Source organism: Eucalyptus grandis, chromosome 3, assembly GCF_016545825.1.
Source record: "Eucalyptus grandis isolate ANBG69807.140 chromosome 3, ASM1654582v1, whole genome shotgun sequence".
NCBI classification, from domain to species: Eukaryota; Viridiplantae; Streptophyta; class Magnoliopsida; order Myrtales; family Myrtaceae; genus Eucalyptus; species Eucalyptus grandis.
Genome location: NC_052614.1, coordinates 6,708,472 through 6,732,192, shown reverse-complemented (window position 1 = coordinate 6,732,192; position 23,721 = coordinate 6,708,472). Strand labels below are relative to the sequence as shown.

Sequence of the window (23,721 nt, the reverse complement as noted above, 5' to 3'; positions counted from 1 at the left end):
ATAGCGTCTACCTGAAATACAGAAATTATGAGTGCTAAGGCAGGAAAGACAAGGTACCCACAAAATCACAAGATGTTAAATTCGAACGTTCTAAGAGAAAGCTATGAGAAACTACTGGCCAAAGAGTTGGAGATTTTCTAAACAAGGTGCCATCTACACTGCCAAAAACAAAATATGCCCAGCCTAATGAAGAAAATGTCCATTTTAACTGTACTCAAATGCCTAAGATCATCAGCCAATATGAAAAGCATTGAAAATCAATCCAACTTCCTGACAAGATACGTTTTCTTATCCTACTTCCAATGATTCTCTCCATCCTGCAAACTTCAGATACTTCCACCACTCAAAATCCAGTCTCTGGGAGCAGATAGCAATCATTTTATTCTGGCTATATGTACACGCATAGAACAGTTCCTGCAATTATATTGCATTCTGGATCTATATTGACAAAGCCCCAGAATACATTGCTACCTTACACCTGTTGTGTGCAATCGTTCACTTACACACAAACCAAAATTACCTACCGTGCTAAAATCCCATTGCTACTGTGGACAAAGAATAAAAACAGCACAAAGGCTTCTAACCTCTTTGACGAGATCCTCAAAGCGGCCACTCCCACAGCCGACGGCAGTATGCACCATGTATTTCTTCTCCCTCAGTCTCTGGGTATCGAGCACGAACCTGGAAGATTAGAGCAGAAATGAGGGCATTGCCATGAGTGACAGCTGCAACAAATCTCAAGCACAAATTTATTATGCACGTCTGCATCAACCAAATGAAAAAAAAAAACGAAAATCGAACATCATATTATCCCTCCACTCCAAGGTTTATCATCCATGTAATGGTAAGACCAAAGCACAACTCTGTAGATAACATGGTAAAGCTAAGACCCAGATACTTAAAGGGGACACCCAAATGCTCAAAAACCCTTCACTGCATTACGAATCAAATGGTCAAGCCAAGAAGACGAATCCGAGCGAAAAAATGAAATCTTTTTTTTCATCGAACGCGAAGCCGCGAGGTCCAAGGGCAGAGAATCGGAACCCGACCTGTTGATGTCGGTGAAGTTAGAGCCGTCCCCCGGCAGAAGCACCCTCTTCCTCTTCCTGTTCTTCTTGTTCGCCCTGCGCCTGCGATTCCTGCTCTGCTCGTCCCCCTTCGAGTCCTCGGCAGCGCCATCTCCATCCCCCTCCGGGCCGCGCCGGATCGCTCCTCGCGTCCTGGCCGTCGGCAAACTCGCCCTCCTCCACGTCGACCATCTCGACATCGCCGCTGTTGTCGAAGTCGTCGTCCTCTTCGTAGATGGCGTCCTTTTGCTCTCCCCTCCATCGGCGAAAAGCCCGGAACTCGACGGGCTCCTGCCTCTCTCTCTCTCGCTCGTGCCGATGCTCGCGCCTGCCGGAAGGAGCGGCGGTTTCGGTGCGCGCCGGCGGCAGTTCTATTTTAGCTCCGCCGTTTTTCCTGAGGTCCGACGAGATCAGTATCGAGAGTGAGGGCGGGTACGTGCGGCTGTTGTTGGAATTTCTGTAATCTCTCTCTCTCTAGGTCTTTCGAAAATCCCGGCTTGTTTACGAAAGTTCGCCTTTTAAAAGTTCTCAAACCCAAAAGAAATATATAAGTTTTTTTGGACAAGGAGAAATATATAAGGTTAAAAGTTTATTTATTCTTTAAAGGTTAATATTACAAAAAAACCTTAAATTGATTAAAAAATATTTGAATTACAATGTACGCATATAGCATATTTTAATATATGTGATAAATTTATTTCTTAACTTATTTGAATTTCCAAATGAAATAGCAATGTTAATTGTATTATTATCACGTATTATTTAATTCGTGGAAACCAACGAAGATTAAAAAGCCGGGAAAGTACTAATTTGAGTTCTTTGTTATTGATATATCAATTTTATGTTTTCATAGTATTAAAATTCTTTAAAAAAAGGACATAATCATGATAAATTTTTTAAAGAGTTCATGGCGTTTTAGCAAATTGACATTAATTGCATGGGGAAAATGTTTTATATTTAAAATATGGGAATGGTTAATACAACCAAAATCCTAAAACTAATGCATATATAATAAATTTACCAAAAGGTATCTTTTTATCGTAAAATCATAAAACTTGTACATTTATAATAAATTTACCCAAAATAATTTTTGACATAAAAAACTGGCAAACGCCAATACATTTTACAAAATTTTTACCTCATTTAATTTCTATTAAATTGGTTTTATACCAGGAAAAATCTAACTACACCCATCAAATGGTTCGAGTCAAGTTGGGTTTGGATAAGATCAAAAAATGATATGACACATACTCATTTATAATGGGTTGTAAATGGATCCATAATATGCCCATTTAAGTCATTTGTTTAGGCCATTTCATTATGTAAATACATTAAAAAGGGCCCACGGAATTTGATGTGGTTCATTTATGATAAATTTCAATAATTTTGAATTATTAAATGCATTTTAGATCCATTTAGATAGGTCTTACAATTACCAGTTCACGAGGGCCATGATTTTGTTTTGAGACCTAAGATGGCAATAGTCCTTCATTGGTTACCTACTTTGATTCTCGTGATGGGCATTACTAAAATGTCTACTCTTGTATATACCACACGTACATAAATTTTTGCTCACAATAGAAATCATGTCAACTAATAATAAACAAATTTATTGGTTTTATTATATTAACGTTGAATTTTCATGTGTTCTTAAGATTGACATGTAAACGTCCAATCCACATCCTATAATTTCGCATCTCATGGTACTAATAATCCAAGTGAAGCCGTTAAACACTTAACCCACCGTTTTCCAATTTTTACCGGGAAAAAAAAAATTAAATTCTGCGAAAAACGAGGGCCATAATCCCATTATGCCCGCCACACCACCGTCGAATCACGTGGGACTCGAGAACATCGCTGTGGAATTCAACGGTCGCGATTCGTCTCCAACGCGACCGACTCATCAGCCTCTTGTGATTTCCGCCGTCGGGGGCCTCGGGATCCCGACGACGGTTGGTCAACCCGCTGGACTCTCGCTCGCTCCGAGTCCGGGCCTCGCTTCGCTGTCGAGGCAGCGCGTATGTAATACCGCCAGAAAAGTGGTTGAACTTCCCCGGCTCCAGCATGCACTGCCTAACCGGAGAGAGCTCTTCGCGAAGGATCGAGAATTCTCGTTCCGTCGGCCGGCTTCGCGACTCCCGTCTTCGTCGAATCCCTAGAAGCTCCGGCGGAGGTTTTCTGCAGTCCCGCGCCGATCGCCGGGAAATGGCCGCGAACGGAGACGCGCCGGAAGTTACGCGCCGAAGAAGAAGAAGGCCCCCTCCGAGGATGACAAGAGGCGGCCTTGTTTGTGCTGTTTTCATTTTCCTTTTTCCTTTTTTTTTTTTTTTGTTGTGGATTTTCTGGAGTGAGGTCGGTTGCCGTTGACTGTGATTGAGCCGGGCTCTGTTTTTTGATTCAGGAGGAAGAAGATGGTGCCTGGGGCCTGATGAAAGCCGTGGTGAGACCTGGAGGGGGTGAATCCACGCCCTCCGATGGCGATCAGGTTAGTAACACTGTGAGCTGGTGTTTGATTGCATGTGTTTCTGTTGCATTGGTTCCTTTTCCGGCCTGGCATTGAATTGCCTTTGTTGGTGTGGTGAGCGTAGCTGAAACTGGATGAATACGGCTTTGGCAATTGCGGTGTGCGCGGCTGTTTTTAGAATAGGAATTACAAAGTAGAAATGGAACTCCCAAGCAAGACGCTGTGCTGCTGATCCTGATGTTAGATTCTGGTGTATGTGCGTTTGTGGTCGGCTGAGGTTGATGAAGCCTGCATTCGATTTACATGATAAAATGACGATTTGGACTTGATTTGGGTTTGCGGATACCAGTGATACACACTTACGTACGAATAATTGTTGTAAACATTATGTCCACTTGTCGAGAGAACAGATAGCGAGGCGCTTGTTGATTCTCTTGTTTTACAAAACAAAGGCGAATGTATAACTGCTTTTCAAAACTCGATTACAAAACAAAGATGATTATGGAAATGGCATCTGCTTCCTGAAAGTCGATTAGAGCACATTAATACAATACCTGCAGCCACTAACATGTACTGTTATCATTAGTTGGTCAAGGCACTATTAATTTCTATTTAACATATTTGTTGATGATCAGCTCATCCATAAAGAAAAAAGTTACTAAGGTTGCACCTGACTCTCTCTTTCAAAGAAAATTTAGAAAATAATTTAGGTACACCCAGTGAAGTTTGAATACGTAACCTCGTGTTGTTTCCAGAGAAAATATCTCTGACAAAGTAAGTCGAAACTATACAAGTGATGCTGGCAGTAGTCAATAGGAATCATTGCTTTTCAGCAGTAGAGATTACTGAATGGAATATGGTGGAGTTACGAACCAAGGCATGTTGATCTGATTCAAGCATCCCTGCCACGATACTTGCGACAGCTGACTATGTTGTATTTGAGGCTTTTAGCATGGTTGCTTTCAGAACACATGCCAGATATCGCTGTTGCTTTGTATACTTTTCTCATTATATTATTAGTGGAGTCATTGAGTGGTGTCAAATGTTTTCAGGTCATCTATCATTGCACCATTCGAACACTTGAAGGAGTGGTTGTTCAATCTAGCAGATCAGAATTTGGAGGTTTGTTGATTGTATACTTCAATTGGACAATAGTATCTTCTTTTTTTTCCCATGATTTCTCCTCCTATTGGGCAATAACTTGGTACTTATAAAAGATAGGGTGCTAACACGATGCCTTTCACATTATTTATCCTATGCACATAGGTTGATTTGTTTCAAATGGCTGCTCTGGATTTATCAGGAAATCCACAGTTAATGTCTCTAGCTTCTAAAAACACCTGACCATACCTACTTCCATCGAGTTCTTCAATGATAGCTCATGTGATTGAAAGTAACGAGGTTATCTTCTGTATTACAATTATATATCAGCGACTCCTAGGTTGACCATTGAGTTAAAGCTGCCCTTTTAAGGATTTCATGTGATGGGCATTTAGCTGAAAATTTATTTGCTTTCAGGGAAGGGTATCCCGGTGAGACAGGTTCTCGGAAAAAGCAAGATAATATTGGGATTGCTAGAAGGAATCCCTACAATGTTGAAGGGTGAAGTGGCAATGGTACAATGCTTCCTTTTTCTATAAGGTTCTGTTTTCATCTTACATCAAGTTGAATTTGCTGGATTTTTTCATTTCCTATCCCTTCCCAAACATTATGAGGCAAAAGATGCAAGAAGGCAGAAATTGAAAACAGGACTATTAGTGTTGTAATCAATAGAGACTATAGATTAATTGGCTGCCAAGTCTCGGATACTTTCTCTATTGGGAAGAAGCAATTGAGACAATTGTTGGCTTGGAATTTTCTATTTTGCTAATTAGGTTGAGATGGTTTGAAAGGAAAGTGGCTGTGCAGGTGGTTCTTTGAGATATTGCCCCCACTTTCAAATAAAATAATCAGAATGGTTTTGATGCTATGCTTTTTTTTGGCAGTTCAAAATTAAGCCACAGCTGCACTATGGTGAAGACGATTGTCCCATACAAGTTTCTAGCAGTTTCCCAAAGGATGATGAGCTTCATTTTGAGATTGAAATGATGGATTTCTTCAAGGCCAAGGCAAGCAAATCTGCTTTATGTTTGCTAGATCTCAGATGTTTAGTATTTATTTTACATATAGGTATGGTGACAAGAAGTAGCTTCAAAATATTAGTGTGAAACAGATCCAATTCTTAAGGCTTTCCAGTTTTCAGTGGAAACTTATATATGGCTTTACTAATAAGTGTTCTAAAATGATAGGTAACTTCATTGTAGGGAGAGCTCAGATGAAGGAAGATAAGAAAACAAAGAAAGTTTGGCATTGCTTGTTGGTTTCTCAGATTATATAGATATTAGAGAAATATGACAAGAGAACCTTTATCTTGGGTTCATTTTTTTCGACAGTGCAAATAATCTCCGCCATTTAGTAAAAATATTCTTTCTGCTTGCCTCATGTTGATTCTGGACCTCCATCCTCCTTTCTTTGCTATCAGTATCTGTGCATGCTTGTGTGGATGGATAAATAAATATTTAAATTAGTTGAGTGGGCACTGCGCTTGCACACTTGCGTGTTTGGGTCTGGGGTGGTTTGCTTGCACGTGCATGTATTTATGTATTAATCTTAGCGAAATATAGCCTTTCTAAGCTATTTCAATGGCACTACTAAATTATTGATCGTCAGAATTGTCTTGTTTTATTTTCAGGTCATAACTGATGATTTGGGGTTGTGAAGAAGGTACGAAGAACCATGAGAATGTCCATTTTTTTTTCAAATAAGCGAAGTTAAGATGAAAAAAAACTATTTGGATGCTAAAAGTCTTGTAGAGCTTTATATGAAGACAAGCATTTAATTTACTGGCATTCCAGGGGAATTTGATATTTTGATTGTTTTAGTCTATCATGCAGTGTAATTTCGTTTTCTCTTTCAAATGTATATAAAACTGAGGTTAAACAACACATACTGATATCCAGCTATACATTTGCATTTTGCTGTTCTCTCCTTGTTTCTCAGGAAGGGTATCCTACCGAGTAACCTCGTTTTATCTTTCAAATGTGTATGAGGATAAACTGCAGATAGGCATATCAGTTATTTCAGATCCTTCTCCTATTTTCACTCTCCTGTAAAAGTGGGACTCAAAACGACCAATGTGGTTTGTTATTAATACCATGCCATCTAGTCAAGATGTCTGATTGATTGACAGGTACTTGGCTTAGTTGTTGATTAAAAGTTTATGGACTAGATGTTGCATCTTCATATGCAAAGCAATGGCGCACTTAAAATGTTAAGAGACTCTGGACATGTGTATGCAAGAAATTTAACTAAAGTGGGGGAATTAACAAAGTTTACTTAAGAAGGTAGTACAGAGCCAGGAACGACATACATGATCCATGACTGCATCGCAGTATTAGCATCTCACCAAAGATGGACAACCAGGATCAATACTGCAGTTATCAATTTCTTTACTATAGAAGTATATGAGTGAAACTATGTACAAAGTGATGATCATTCATTGTCTTCACAGGTGATTGAGGAAGGGCAAGGTTGGGAATCACCAAGAGAACCATATGAAGTAAAAGCTCGGTAATATTTTACATTTTAGTATGCTAAATTTCAGATCGATTGGGGTGGTATTTTGATGACACAATTGAATCCAGGATATCTGCAAAAAACAGGTGATGGAAAATTGATCCTTTCACATGAGCAAAAAGAACCATACTTCTTCACTTTTGGAAAGTCTGAGGTTGGTTTTATGCAATTAAATTAAATTCTATACTTTGGCATGTTTTGGTTGGTTGCTGTTGTAATACATTCCTTACAGATTTGTTATAAAGATTCCTACCTTAGCCATCATATATATTTCGAACAGGACTGGTTACCTCATGCAATAGAGCAAAGATATCACTAGTCATGCACTAATTTTCCGCTCCTTTTAGGTTTCAAAGTATGTTTTTCATAGCTTCATCTTCACATGCTTTGTATAGTCACTATTCTGTTTACTCTATATGCAGGTACCAAAAGGCCTTGAGATGGGTATAGGAACAATGGCAAGGGGAGAGAAGGCAGTAATATATGTCACCTCTCAGTACCTGTCTGACTCTCCACTCTTGCATCTAGAAGAAGGTACTGAAGAAGTTCATTTTGAAGTAGAACTTGTCCACTTCATCCAGGTAATTTTTTTCCTCTTGTGCGAGTCATATTTTGTTCATGCTTCCGTGTTGCTAAATGTATAAGCTCTTGGACTGGTGATAAGAAGATTCTTAGGTGGTGATTCTCCTCTAGTGTTACTAGTATATGTGCGTTGCTTTGCTCATATGTTGCCCTTAATGCAAAGGGAGGGTTTCTAAATTAGTCAGCAATTCTGGCACTTAGAATATATCTGTCCACACCGTCTGCATGCATGCATTGTTTCTTCTGTTTTCATCTAAGTTATGCTATCCATATTGCTCCTTTGGTGTTGTTAAGATTACTTCTCATTTTTCCCCCCAAAAATCAGCATTCACTCTTAGATTTAATCCATGTTGTCACTCCTTAATACTTTGGTTGCTCGGGCACCTGTCTGCTGATATATCTTGCATCATCGATATGTCATTTGCAGCATAACTTGGAAACTCTGCTATCGTGTCTGATTGAACGGATAGTTCAGCAGAGAAGCTGTGCCAATAGTGTCATGATTTATCGTGGCCAATTTGTTGATGTTATGGGATTTTTCCAATAGACAGGCAAGGATATGCTTATATGTAATTCTCTAGCTCCATTGACAGGTAAGGGACATGCTTGGAGATGGACGGCTAATAAAACGCCGGATTCGTGATGGAAGAGGTCTGTTTTTAAAGATGTTTCCTCTACAACTAAATTTATAGACTGATAGAATTGCTACACTGTTTAAAATTATGATGGACATGTCAAGAAAGATAATTAAAAGATAATGAAAGTAAGAAAGCTATTCAGGTTTCATCAGGTTCTCTTGGGCAAATACTAGTTCTATCTTGTCTCTTTTGAGTTTTACTTTGTCTCCTCTATTTTTATGCCCTTCTACTTACTTTCATATGTCTTGCTAATCGTGACCTATATTTGCCACCTGAAACATTCCTATCTAATTTGGCATATACATTTAGGTGAATTTCCTATGGATTGCCCTCTCCATGACAGCCAACTGCAAGTCCATTACAAAGGATGCTGCTTAATGAAGAGAAAACAGTTTTTTATGATACTAGAGTTGATAATGATGGTCAGCCTTTGGAGTTCGGCTCTGGAGAAGGCCTTGTGAGTCATTTGTTGTATTCAAAAATTGATTATTGGTTAAACGAATAGGGCTTAAGTCTGGAATAAGATCTCACTGTGTCACCATAATGTGGGTGGCAGGCTTACTTATTCTAAATTGCAGTGATTTTAATATTTGATAGGTGCCTGAAGGATTTGAGATGTGTGTCCGCTTGATGCTGCCTGGAGAAGTTGCTCTTGTCACATGTCCCCCTGATTATGCCTATGACAAATTTCCAAGGTTCACTTTCCAACTTAAGTAAACCAATCTCAACTTGCTTTATGTCAGATATCTGACTGGTACTACTAGTGGGCAATTTCTTGACTCTATTCGTCTCAGTATTCTCCTCGACTGCTACTGATAACTGGCCTTTGTTTTTCCATCTGATTAGGCCAGCTAATGTTCCTGAAGGTGCTCATGTCATATGGGAAATTGAGCTTCTCGGTTTTGAAATGCCACAGGTAATTTGCATATAATCTTTGGAATCATATTGGTTGATTGTAGATCTGTTATGAGATTCGGCAATCTAACTTCCCTATAAAAAGATACAAGTATTTTTGTAAAATTATTTTTTCTGGCTGTTAAATGTTGGACTGTACAGCTGTTTATGTCATCACTGGATTTGTTAGAAAACTATTAACAGATCAACTAAGAACTCAAAAGGGTGCTGGCTACTAGTTGTGCTGGGAACCTTCCTGTTAGAGAGAAGATTGAATGTTAAAAATGCGAGCAAATTGTATATCTGCCTGTGATGCATGAATCTCATGATTATCAGGAATTTGCATATGTTCTTCTAATTCCTTAAACGTTATTGTGAGATATTAATGTGATCTTCTAGCATATTCGGAAAATAAAAATAAAAATGCAAATGCTTACCGTCAACAAACTTGGAAGCATCTAGGTTGCTATTGTGGACGTGACTTTTCAAAGGTATGTGCATGGGCAATAGGGGTTCACATCCCTCATCAAAGGAAAAGGGGTTATGTCAGAGTTTTTTTTAACATGATTAGAGTTCCGTTTGAGTTATTTCCATCTGATAATGATGTTGTGGAAAAGTTGCTAAATGAGAACCCTTTACCAACCCCAAATCAGTATAAACATATAAACATGGAGTCCTGAGTACCAGTGGAGGCCCTCTTCTTGCTATGAACAGTTTTACTTATATTGTGCTGTTGACTTTATTGCAGGACTGGACAGGTTTGAACTTTAGAAGTATAATGGATGAAGCAGAGAAGATCAGAAGCACGGTATGGCATTTTCTTATTGACAAGTGCTGCTTCGTCTTTTTGCATACGTTTGAAGGTCAAAGAAGCTCAATGGAGTTCAGCAAGAATACATAAGAACTTTAAGTCTTTACATCCCATTGTGTCATCAAGACTTTGTGCATTCTCAAGTAAACGTTTAAGTTTTCAAGTTTGTAATGGGCAGGAAGAATACATCACTATTGACTTGATTATTCATAAGCTGATCTGCTGTTACTTTTTGCATTGAAAAGACAGGACGACACAAATGCACTTAGATGTTGATGTAAATCTACAAAGATATATTATCCCTATGCACATGGAAAGTCCTGTATTTTTATTTATATATAAGTTAGTATGCTTTCATAGGTGCATGCATTCTTGTCGGGAAGATGCCCATCAGGAATGGATGGGTAAGGTCCCTAACAGGGTAGAAGTTGGAATTAGTCGCTGCCCATGTACTTATGCATTTTCTTACAGAATGTTTTACAGCTTTCTATGCTAGATCTGCTGTATAATTTAGAGTGCATACATTATTAACCCACTCTATCTATTTTTGACATATAACAAAAAGATATTCTAGAAAACGTTTACTGAGTTTTTAAATCCTTATTCTTAACTGTCCACCAGTTGTCTTCAGCAGTCTGATGCGTGGTCATAGAATTTAAAAGCTATGGAAATTTAATTAAAACAGGCAGTTGAAATTTAGGAAAGTATGCAACACAGGAGCCATAATGGGTCACTGTTTGGGAATAGTTTGGACACCTTAGGGTGTGCATGACAAAATTTCTGGAACAGAAATTGATTTCTGGCTAAAAATTGATTTCTCAAAACTTCTCAATTTCTATTTTAGAAATCGAGAAGTTAAAAATTTTAGCTTCTGATTTTTTTTTCAATCTATTTCTGGAATAGAAATCTATTCCAGAAATAGAAAAATCAAATTGCGTTACCAAACGGATTTTTTGTTCAAAACTTGTTTCTGGGAATAGAGAAACAAAGAAATAGAAATTTTATCATGCGCGCCCTTAGCGTTCATGGCTTTGAGATGGTTCTTTTATTCAAAACATTTTGTGCATAAGTATTTATTTCAACTGGTATGAAACTTGTCTTAAAAAAATTGCGCCACAAGTCCTAAACCTTATGCGTAGAATGCAATGCTGTCTTACAACTTGTATTAGAAAGTGCCATGAAGGAGGTCGTGTGGGCAATTTTCAAGTTATATGTTGGCAATTTTAGGAAATGTTTATCAAGAGGACTTGATTGCACTTTTTAAACTAGGTTTAGGACTTAATTGGTCCTACTGAAAGGGTTAGGACTTGATTGCATTCCGTACACTAGATTTAGGATTTCCAGTGCACTTTCTTCAACTTCTTCTGTTGGATTCGTTTTGTTATAGTCATAAAACTCCCGCATGCATTCGAGCCCGCTCTTTGTCCAAGAGAGTGTGTGAACGTACATGAATAGAGTGTGGAAAACTGCCCTTTGATGCATAGAGTGTGGCTGCTTTCCTTCATGCTATTCCTTATTGCATGTTTTCTCTTTGATGAGGACTTAAGGGAGTATGTGAACAAGTACATATTACTTTTTAACATAAATGGGTGGCTGCTTTCCTTCATACTATTCCTTATTGCATGTCTTTTCTTTGATGGGGACTTAGGCTTAAACTTCTCAATTCTGATATGTTCCATCTACTTTTGTTGGTTAAACTTTTTCAGGGGAATAGGCTCTTTAAAGAAGGAAAATTTGAGCTCGCTAAGGCCAAGTATGAGAAGGTGCCTGTCCATTACTTGCATTACCTTTTGCATTGATTGTTTGACTTTAACATGAAAGGAAAATTTGCATGAATCCTTGGGCATATTTCCGATTGTCTCCTTCATTTGGAAGAAAATGAATGCTGTAGTAGATACGTGCTGAAAAACTTATCACTATAGCACTGTCAGAAGTTTCTCTCACACTGACAACCCCATGACTCAGTGTCTTGTTTTGTGTAATTAGAAATCACGTTTCCCTGAAACATGGGAAAGCTTTTCGCAAATTTTACTGTCCTATGAAAAGCATATGACATGTATTTGGAAGCCTTCTGATCATCAGATTGTGGCGCTGGTGTAATAAATTGGGACCCCATCCATATTGAGAAATTTTAGGAGATTAGAATTCTGGAAATCTTTAAAATAGGTAGGAGAGGGAAAGACCTTTTAAATAGGATTCTATTCACTATATTTGAGACGGACTTTGTTGCAGGTGCTTCGTGAATTTAATCATGTCAACCCCCAAGATGATGAGGAAGGGAAAGAGTTTCTGAACACAAGGGTAAGTATTAGAAATAGTTCCCTGTCTGACAATGGTCGAATTTTAATGGAACTTTCTTAGTTTGCATTCCATCGACATTCTCTCCCCTCTCTGTTGATAGATCTCTCTATGATACATTTATTAACCACCTGTTCTTGAATAAGATATGATAACATAAGCTAAGCAAACTCTGACTGATGTTTTTTTTTTTTTTTTTTGACAACACAGAATCTCCTGCATCTCAATGTTGCTGCTTGTTATCTGAAAATGGGTGAGGCCAAAAAGTCTATCGAGGCGTGCAACAAGGTGACTGTTAATTCATGTGTCCTATACACTTCACGTGCTCTATAGGAAATGAAGAGATGTTCTTCTATTTTCTATTTGATCATTTCCTGGCATAGTTGGGCTCGTCAAAACTTTATTTCCTACAGTTTAACCCTCAAGCTTCCATGCTTTGCGTGCTAACTACGTTTAAATTTTACCTGGTAAATCTTTTTTTCTGCTTCTGATCTTTTAGTACCTGTATTGACATAAAGAATCTTTTACTGTATTGTTTGTTGTAGGAGAGTGTTTTATTCTTTTCACAAGTTAAGCATAGCTGGTGTATATTCTGCTGCTCCATATTCGGCAACGAAGATTCATAGAAAATACATCTGCTAATGAAGGTTATAGATTCAGTCAATAGAAAGAAACTTATAAGGCTATAGTTGTTTGTGGTCCCTACTTTGCCAGTTTTCATTTAGGATTTTGAAATAATCGTAATTGAACCCACTTTGTAAAAATATTTGGCAGCTTTGACCTTTAAGATCCATAGTGCAGAAGCACATGTATGAACATAAAGCCACTGTTGGCTTAAGAAAGCATTAAGAAGGTAGCTTTACTCAATTTCGTGCTCAAGTTGGCTTGTATGCACTCTTTGGACTCCCACCTTGTCTGGCCTTGATTCAATGGTTTTGGACATCATTGAGGTCAAGTGCATATGTGAAACTACATCAGTATCTTGGAAGCTGTGAATGGATCAGGTGTCAGATACAGAGCATCTCATAGTATGACTTTTGGCTTACCTTTTGCTGAGTGGTTACTGTTTTGCATCCTGAAATCTTTGGATATTTGCCCTGCCCTTCAAGGAAGTATGTTTACATGCCTGGGTTAGTTCCCTGAGTTTTGTTGCTGAGGAAATGAAATGCCATGGTCAAAACTTTGCTGCTGTTACCATGGAATTGTAGGTGAAGAAGGATTGAGGGTAAAGCTTATCAAAGATGCAGAACCGGGTGACGCTGCTGCTTTTTTTTTTTTTTTTTTGGGGGTTTGGGGAGGATTAGGTTGGTTGCTCATGTTTCAAAATGTCTATGGCTAATCTAGCCTAACTGATTGTTATCTTCATTGCATTAGGTTGTCACTTAGTTTTGAAAGTACTCTAAGGTTATCTGTCTCTTGGTCTGTGAAGTGAAATCGATACCACAAACAATTCTACGCTTCCGTGATAATGTGGCCATGCCAAATCTACTCATTAAAGTTGTGGGTGCCATAATTTTTTAGGGCATGTCTTGCATTTTACAAAGTTTATGAACCAGCTTAATCAGGTTCGATTAGTTGGAAAAATTTTGGTGTTTGCTCGGCAAAAATTCACTCCCTCAGTCTGCAATTCTTACAGACATTTGTATAGATATTTTTTAAGGTTTATTTGTTTGAGTTGAGCTTAGTACTTGCTCCCTGTAGGTCTTGGATGCAAGTCCAGCACATGTCAAGGCTTTATACCGCCGTGGAATGGCCTATATGTCAGCTGGAGATTTCGAGAAGCTAGAGCTGATTTTAAAGCGGTAAGCAATCTCTTCAATCAGCAGGTTTTTGTGTGTGTGTGTGTCTTTTCTTTTTGATGAGTTCTTTTGGATGTGGTCAGATGATAACTTTCGACAAGTCCTCCGAACCCGATGCAACTGCAGCTCTCCTGAAGCTGAAACAAAAGGAGCAGGTCAGAGTAGCTCTTTTACTTTGTTCTTGTATCTTTCATCAAGTGAAATTCTTTTCGAGGGTGATGAATGAACCCTGCACTATAACAAGCAGGAAGTGGAGAGGAAGGCCTGAAACAATTCAAAGGGCTCTTTGATAAGAAGCCAGGAGAGATTGCTGATGCCGCAATTGAAGGTACGGAAGAACATGACGGTATTGTTGAAGCTCCGACGGGTGATGGCAAAGTGGAACCGGGTGCAGATAATGCACGGGAAATGCCTGAATCTGAAGATGAATCTGAAGATGCATCCCCTCGAACGAGCTGGTTTTCTCACTTCTGGCCCACCGGTAGAAGGTTATTTACTGCTCTCGGCTTAGAAAGATGCTCCATACTGTAAGTTCCTTCAGAACCCTAGTGTGTCCCTCCCCTCCCCACGAATGCGGGGACGAGTTCCGATTTTGAATCAGCCTCAAGGGAATTTCTCTCGTCAGATTAGTAGTGCCGGAGTGAACGGTGCTTATAATCACGCTACTGCATATTTTCTTGAATTGTCGCTCTAATCTGTGACCGACCAGGAAAATGAGCAAATTATTTTCCTTACAGTTTTATTCGTTTTAAAAATGAAAATTTCAGCTTTCTCACATCCTTACAATTTGTTCCGCTAGTTTCCTTCCGGAGGGAGTTAGATGTCTTGGTCATGCTCTGTATTCGTGATGAGCACTCGTATAGCTCCGCTCCGCATCAGTCCCTTTTTTTTTTCCTATATTTAATAACTTGCGATTTGTTGGATTCCAAGTAGAGTTTCGTCCATACAAAAACTTGGGCTGTCCTCATATTCTCATGAATTCAGAGGCTAGCCAACGGAAGGGAGAGACGTGGTTGGAAGAAATTTTTTTACTTTTTACATTAATGCTTTTTAATGGCGGATTTACATCACTGAAGTTTCATAATAATTCATGCTCCGGAAAAAAGGTTAAAACGGGTGGTTACCAACCTAATTGGTCAACCACTCAACTTTAAGTACTAGCATGCAAGTGTGTGCATTCGGCAGTGCAAAGTCATTCAACTTTTAGATGAGCAAGCCTTGTGGATGCGATTTTTGATACGAGGTTATTACGGGAAACCATTGCTTTTGGTTGAGCATGTCCGACTTGGTTAAAAATTTAGAATGTAGAAAATGTCGTCGCATTGATTGGATGACAGAAAAAGAGTAGAACTACAAAGGGTGATCATGAATTATCATTCAGGAAGGAATTCAAAATTAATTGAGGATGGGAAACGATTTCACAATCACAACATTAGCCACAATTATTAGCCCTAATCTAAACTAGAAGTAAAAGCATCATTATATAAATATATGATAAATGACTTGAAGCTAAAACCCAAAACTAAGATAGACCTGTAGCTGAAAAAAGCAAATCACTTGCAAAATTACAACAAAAAGAAAACCAAAACCAAGCTTGAAACACAGTTCAAGTCAAAGCTCGACGCAAAGTTTGGTGCAAGTCGAAGTTTCACTTATCGGAATTTGATATATTGCTAGTTCCCTTAGCATTTGGACCCAAGGGGAAGTAATCCCGTACTCCATCAGGCAAGACATCACTAAAAGACCTCTTTCATCCTCGTTTTATCTCCCACTTGCAAAGAACGCCCCAATCTGACGTACGTGAAACGATGACAATAAACCGACGAAAGTTGACAGTGTAGCGCGGGAGATGGCAGGACCGAATTTTTTCATCCTCGAGCAATATTTCAGGAAATAATGGGCACAAATTTTTGCAAGCACAAGTTGTAATTTTTTTTATATGCAAGGCATGGCATCCAACGTCAGCATCAAAGGGTTCATAATTCACACCATCCTAAACCAAACAAATGGAAACCATTATATGCATAAAGACTGTCATCAGAGTGTCTGCGAAGTTGACATGATTCACACTGATGTTTTTGTCATTGTCCTGTTAATGACAAGCATGTTCTTTTGCTCCTCTCCGAGAAAATAGGCGGTCTTCGATGCCAAGATTGGAAAGTGAGAGCACCTCGCTATTTCGTCACATCAAAAGTGGCACGGAGATTGGATATCATGACTGGACATTCTCCTTTCTCGTCGTACTCAGCAATCTCACCCCCTGATAAGTCAATATTCTCAAATAACGTTCCCTCCAACTGCACAAAGGAAAATTTAAAAGGCGAAAAATATGAGTCAGACTGTTGATGGAAGCATTTTTTTCCCCTCGTCTAAACATGTTTTGAAAGCAATTCGTAGAACTACTCAAATGTCATCCGGGGAAGAGAGAAAATAAGCAAATGCTCTTTACTCATACTGAGTCTGAGACCACAGATCAAAACAGATGGCAGGGATGCACATGTTGATTCAATGGATATGATTGTTAATTGGCCTAAGAGTATGCACGCAGAATAAAGCAAACTCAAAACATATCTGGATTCATAGGTAAAAGAACCGGCACAATTGATAACAGAACAAACAAAGTGGAACACCCTCAATACAATTCAAACTATTGTACTCTCGGCATGGTCTAAAACCTGACAGACACAGGATTTGTTGATTCAATTCAGAGTTAAAAACTGATTGGGCATATAAAGCATGAGGCTTAGCACAAATAAGGAGATCGATACGATACTGATAATTCTGCAGATAAAAGCATGGAGAATAACACTCCAAAATGATTAAAAAAACATCAATTAGGTATCTGTAACAAAACTGTACATGGTAGTAGCAAATGATATGTACCCAAGAACAAGAGAAATAGACAGCTGTGCTTCTCACATTGCTCTCGAAGACCATATTATAGGAACATAAGAACATATACATGCACATAGATGATGTCATAAATCATTCATAACCTCTGACCACGGTGAAAAAACACCTCTTCAGCAACGCGAGGCACAGAGAAAAAATCATATCCAATTAATCATCGGTTAAGAGAACTTACAGATTCAGCCTTCCAAAGACCAAGAAAAGAATATTCAACAGGTTCATAGCCTCTGCAGTCAAATAACATTAATGGTGCATATTTCCCCGATTCGCTGTCTTCCTGTGTCAATGGCCGACCTTGCCCAGGGATCATTGTCACTGTTCCATCCCTCTCACAGAACTTGCACTGTGAAGGAAAGGAATACATTCAGAGGATTATCAGCAAAATCAGATGAATCAGCCAAATGCTAAAAGATCCACTTATAATTAATTCAAGGACAGTCAAGTAGTCAAACTATCTAGATTGATAGTAGGAACTAATTGATAGATGCATTACTACATTTGAGGCTTTGAGCAAGCAACCGCCAAGAACCCTAATCTATTTAACAAACGATGGCCTCTGCACGGTGTAGGGATGACATGGGAATTACCTTTTGAACAAGATGAGTGGTTCCCTTGCTATTAGGAATCGGAAGGCTTTCACCCAGTGTCAAACACGTCTCCTTCTGAGTTACCTCGCCACACCTCCCGCATCTCAACTGAAAACAGGATCATTAGCAAACAAGGCAAACACAATTCCAGTTCTAAAATTGAAACCGCTGTGAAGGAGCAAATCCGGTTTACAATGCAGACAATGTGTTGATTTGATTGAGTTAACCCCATCTCCCTTCGTCCATGCTCATGCCATAAAATATTATCCGCCGCGCTAATGAAATATAAGATATCCAACGCATTCATTCGGTGAAAGGCACAAAGATTTCTACAATGGCAAGGATCATCATTGTTGGTGCTCGATTAGGAGGGCGCACATAGCTAAACACGGCAGGAGCTCATCAGACGACACGGAATTTCACAACAACAGCTCCAAACATCAGCGAATCAAGTACACAACTCAGTTCGCCACAGATTCTAATAAGAGTCAACAAGCGTGATCGCCAGACTAACCTAACTCAGGCACACACGCTCACCTCTGCAGGAACTACTTGTCAAGAGAATCACCGAGACAGGTACGGACGGAGACGAGAACGAAATGCGCACACGGTAAGGCGAGCAAGCAAGCAAGCTCGACGACAACGATCCGAAAATGACCAGCCGGAACCGGAGCAATCATCAGCTCGGAGCGGCCACGGAATCATCGCAAGGAGGAGGATGACCGGCAGGACTCGACCGGAACGAGAATCGGGAGCTCCGGCGACGCATCGGCGGGGGAAAAAGTTTCACGCGAGAAGAGCGGCGAAATCGAACCGGAGGACGGAGACTGACCTTGAAGAAGTAGGAGAAATCGGGATCGTCGCAACCGTTCTGAGGCTGGAGGTTGGTGAGGTTCTCGAGGTCGGCGGTGATCTTCAGCATGTAGTTCACCATTTTCGCTCGCTTCTTCTCTCTTTCCTCTCGAGCTTCAAGAACTTAACTCTCTCTGCAGTCTCTCTCTAGAGATATGAATATATGTGCTTGGAAATGAAGCGGGCGAAGCGTTGGGGGCTTTCTGTTGAATTCTAATTGTTCTGGGGCTTTCTGTCGATTTCTAATTGTTCTCCTTTTGTAGGGAAATTTCGCTTATGTCACTAGTCAATAAAAAAAAAAAAAAAAAAAGGCTTACTTACATCACCAAAACTTTGTTCAATAGAACTTTTAATTTTTTCAGAACATGTCTCGGATTTGATTTTGCTCTCTCTCTCTCTCTCCCTCTCTCTTTTTCTTTTTTCTTAAAAAAAATTATTTGATATAGATCTTTGCGGTGTATGTACTTTTATCTTTTTCTAATAAAAAAAATACATTGTCATTGCTATATATAATTGATGAAATGTAGATTTGCACATAACATTTCTTAATTATTTAAAATTTAAATAGCATAAAATCTTCAGGACATGATAGAAAGTATATTTCACTTTTGAAAAGCTTGAACGAAATAAGTCATACTCATAAAGCACTCGTACTCATTTGCACCCTGCCCCTTGAATATGAATTTTTCTCTTCATAAAGAAAAAGAACCATTCAAAGCACCTCTAAATGAATGAAAAGATATTTCATACGTGTGTATATATATATGTCTTCTCGATTTTTTAAAAAATTATAATGAATATCTGAATGGGGGTAAATGTTATTTTTTCAATTGTAATATAGATATAAAAATAGATACATTAAATGACGCACACCCTTAGATGGGTGGAAGAAGTAAGGAAGAAAAAGAGGGAGAATGGAGATCATGGAGATGGAGGTGGGAGAGTGATAAATGGAGACAAAATGAAGGTAAGAGAAATGTTACAATTAGAACACTGACCTCTTTATTAAGTGAATAATAAAAAAGTAATCGTGGCTATTTTTGCGAAATTCATTACAGATTTTGTTTAATAAAAGGAAAGGAGAAGGAAGTACAGAGGGAAAAAGAAGAAGAAAAATAACGTAAAGAGAAATGAAGAAGTGAGCTTATTGAGGGAAAATTATAGTGATCCAAGAGTTAGAATCTAATACGCCCGTGTAAGACATAAAAATACATGATGCGGAAGCCAGGATCAATTAAGACAAACCTCCAGCCATTGTTCTTGTTCACGTTCGTCAGAAAAACCTGAAATCAAAGAAAAATTGGGGACACTCTACTAACCCAATTCCCTCACGTACTGATGGTGTATTCTAAATGTGAGGATTTGTGTTAGACCTTATCATCACCCGTCAGAAATGAACGTACGTTCCTTTTTATATCCCGTCTCCCATCAAGACTGTTATCAAATGGGCGGTTGTCACGAAATGGTACGAAGCGTGGAAAAACTTTATGTCAAATAATCGCAACTTTAAGAGAAAATGTGGGTTTAAAATGTGGGATCACAAAAATAAATAACATTCTCCCACTTGATCCCATCATTTTCATTATACGGATTATTCAACTAATTCCACGAAAACTTTATGCTTAAAGAAAAGAAACAAAAACACATGGATCATGGCGACATGTCCTCTAAGAGTGAGTAATATCTTCCATGTATCACAATGCATCTTATTTCTTTAATGTCAGCCTATATGTGACAACATATCTTAATGAATAAACCCCATGTTTATTCTAGAACCAATGATAAATGTTATTCTCATAAACAACAAAATGTGTACACCAAAATTGAGAATTAACATTACAACTGAATAAGAGTTTCATACAACAAAAATTGTTCATATGTCGACAAATCACATGATGGGACCTATTCCCATACTAGTTACATGATTCTTATACTTCATTGGTGGCATGCCTTTAGTTAAAGGATCAGCTATCATCAATTCAGTGCTAACGTGTTCAATGACCACTTTATTCTCCTTAACACGTTCCCTTATGGCTAAATACTTAATGTCGATATGCTTACTTCGACTGCCACTTTTGGCATTTTTAGCCATAAAAACCTCAGCTGAATTGTCACAATATATTCTTAATGGCCTAGAAATAGAATCAACAATTCTAAGCCCAGCAATGAAACTCTTCAACCATACACCATGCGAGGTAGCCTCAAAACAAGAAACGAACTCAGTCTCCATAGTGAAAGCAGCAGTCAAAGTCTGCTTGGCACTTCTCCATGACACGGCTCCGCCAGCTAACATAAAAATGTATCCAGATGTTGATTTTCGTGAATCAACGCAGCTCGCAAAGTCCGCATTCGAATAATACATAAGCATGTAGTCTTTGGTACCTTGAAGGTATCTCATCACTTTCTTTGCAGCTCTCCAGTGGTCTAAACCTGGATTACTCTGATATATTCCCAACATTCCCACAGCAAAAGCGATGTCAGGTCGAGTGCAAACCTGAACATACATTAAGCTTCCAACAGCAGAAGCATATGGAATGTTGTACATTTGTTCCCTTTCTAGATCGTTCTTCGGGTATTGATTCAAATTGAACCTGTCACCCTTCACAATGGGTGCTATACTTGGTGAACAATCTTTCATCCGAAATCTCTCTAGTACCTTATTGATATAGGTTTCTTGAGATAGTCCTAAAATGCCTCGAGGTCTATCTCTATGGATCTTAATGCCAATGACATAAGATGCCTCACCCATATCCTTCATGTCAAAACTCTTAGAGAGAAATTGTTCCACCTCATGTAGCAACCCCTTATCATTGGTTGCAAGTAGTATATCATCCACATACAAGTACAAGGAAACAAATTTTGCTCCCATCGACCTTCCGGTATATACATTGATCCATGACATTCTCTACAAAACCAAATGAAGAGATGACATCATGAAACCTTAAGTACCATTGGCGGGATGCTTGTTTCAAGCCATATATAGATTTCTTAAGCTTGCACACCAAATGCTCACCTTTACTAGAGGAGAATCCTTCAGGTTGTTTCATGTAAACCTCCTCCTCTAGTTCTCCATTGAGGAACGCCGTTTTCACATCCATCTGATGTAATTCCATATCAAAATGGGCAACCAATGCCAAAACAATACGAAGAGAATCTTTCTTGGATACAGGAGAAAAAGTCTCCATGTAATCGATTCCTTCCTTTTGAGTGAATCCTTTGGCAACAAGTCTAGCTTTATATCTTTCAATGTTACCCAATGAATCTTTCTTAGTTTTGAAGACCCATTTACAACCAATGGCCTTCGCACCATCAGGTAACTCAACCAAATCCCAGACTTTGTTAGATGCCATAGAACTCATCTCTTCCTTCATGGCATTGTACCACAAATTGGATTTATCATTATCCATGGCTTGTGAAAACGTTTCGGGATCATTCTCAGCTCCAATATTGTAGTCAGACTCTTGTAAATACACAATATAATCACAAGGAATAGCCGATTTCTTTATTCTAGCAAATCTTCTCAATGTTGCATCAACATTCTCTTGAGGAGCGTGTTGCTCAACCGATTGTTCAACAGTTTCTGGTAATTGCTGAACAACTAGATCTACTAGATCAATATCAGCAGGTTGTGGAACTTCAACAATTGGTTGTTCAATAGCCGGCTGAACTGAAGGGGCATTATGAGCAACAACCAACCTTAAACTTGAGGTGGAAGGTTGAGTGTCTGAATGATCTTCCTTAGGAACAAGATCCCTTGGTCGATCGCTCCCACTGATCAAGTCATTTTCAAGAAATTTAGCATTTCTTGATTCCACAATCCTAGTGGTATGAGATGGACAATAAAACCTGTATCCCTTCAACCTTTCGGCATATCCAATGAAATACCCACTTATGGTCCTTGGGTCCAACTTCTTTTTTTGTTGATTATAAATTCTCACTTTAGACGGGCATCCCCAAACGCGCACATGATGTAAACTCGGTTTCCAACCCTTAAATAACTCAAAAGGTGTCTTTGGGACAGCCTTGGTCGGAACTCGGTTTAATATGTACACTGCCATCTTAAGTGCTTCAGTCCATAAGAATTTAGGAAGTTTGGAGCTGCTAAGCATACTACGCACCATGTTTAATAAGGTTCGATTTCTTCTTTCCGCTACGCCATTTTGTCCGGAGAACAGGCATAGTATATTGGGCAACTATCCCATGCTCTTGAAGAAATCTTGCAAATGGACCAGGTGCTTGTCTTCAGTGTATCTACCATAGAATTCTCCACCTCTATCTGATCTCACGATCTTATATTGCATTATTTCTCTACTTCCGCCTTAAATACCTTAAAGGCATCTAATGCTTCATACTTATTATGAATCAAATAGAGATACATGTAACGTGAGTAATCATCTATGAAAGAGATGAAGTATTTCTGACCACATGAGTCCATATCCGGACTACAAATATCTGTATGTATGATTTCTAATATTTATGTACTCCTCTTGGCACCTCTCTTTATCTTGTTAGTCTGCTTTCCCTTTATGCAGTCCACACAAGTATCACAATCAGTCAAATCTAAAATAATGAGTACTCCATCATTTACTAATCGCTTAATTCTTTCTATGGAGATATGTCCCAATCTCCGGTGCCACAACATAGAGGAATGTTCTTTCACAACACATCGTTTCATACCAGCTTTATCATGAACATGCATCGCATCATAATAGGCATTGTCTTGTAAATTAATTCGAAAAAGACCATCAAACATAGTACCACTCCCAACAATTTCAAATTTAAATGATAAACAGAAGTTTGAATCTGAAAAGTTAAAAAAGTATTCCAAAGGTACAAGTCTTGAAACTGAAATTAAGTTTCTAAAAAAACTAGGAACATAAAAGGTCTTTTCCAAATCTAAAACAAAACCACTATTGAGAACTAGTCTATATGTCCCAATAGCTTCCACATGCGAACGCATCTTGTTTCCTGAATAGATGCTTTGTTCACTTCCCACTGGCTTCCTGTGGTTTTGAAAATCCTGCAAGAAATTCGAAATATGGATTGTAGATCCAGAATCAATCCACCAAGTGTTGTGACTTACATCACTCATATTAGATTCATAACAAACACAAGAGATTGGATTACCTTTCTTCTCAAGCTAGGCCTTAAATTTGACACAATCCTTCCTTATATGCCCCTTCGTTTCTGTAAGAAACACTTGG

The 23,721-nt window shown here is 38.7% G+C and overlaps 1 protein-coding gene and 1 pseudogene across 1 annotated transcript; one reads left to right on the top strand and one right to left on the bottom strand.

Moving 5' to 3' along the window:
• The first annotated feature begins 3,131 nt into the window (after positions 1–3,131).
• LOC120291598 lies at positions 3,132–14,901 on the top strand (annotated as a pseudogene).
• A 1,174-nt stretch (positions 14,902–16,075) lies between these two features.
• On the bottom strand, positions 16,076–18,751 carry LOC104436282 (CXXC motif containing zinc binding protein). The gene is made up of 4 exons (XM_010049010.3): positions 18,498–18,751; positions 17,666–17,773; positions 17,254–17,421; positions 16,076–16,465 (listed from the first exon to the last, which is right to left on the bottom strand). Exons 1-4 carry the CDS (start codon positions 18,597–18,599, stop codon positions 16,343–16,345), a joined length of 501 nt encoding a protein of 166 aa, XP_010047312.1. The 5' UTR covers positions 18,600–18,751; the 3' UTR covers positions 16,076–16,342.
• Positions 18,752–23,721: the final 4,970 nt, after the last annotated feature.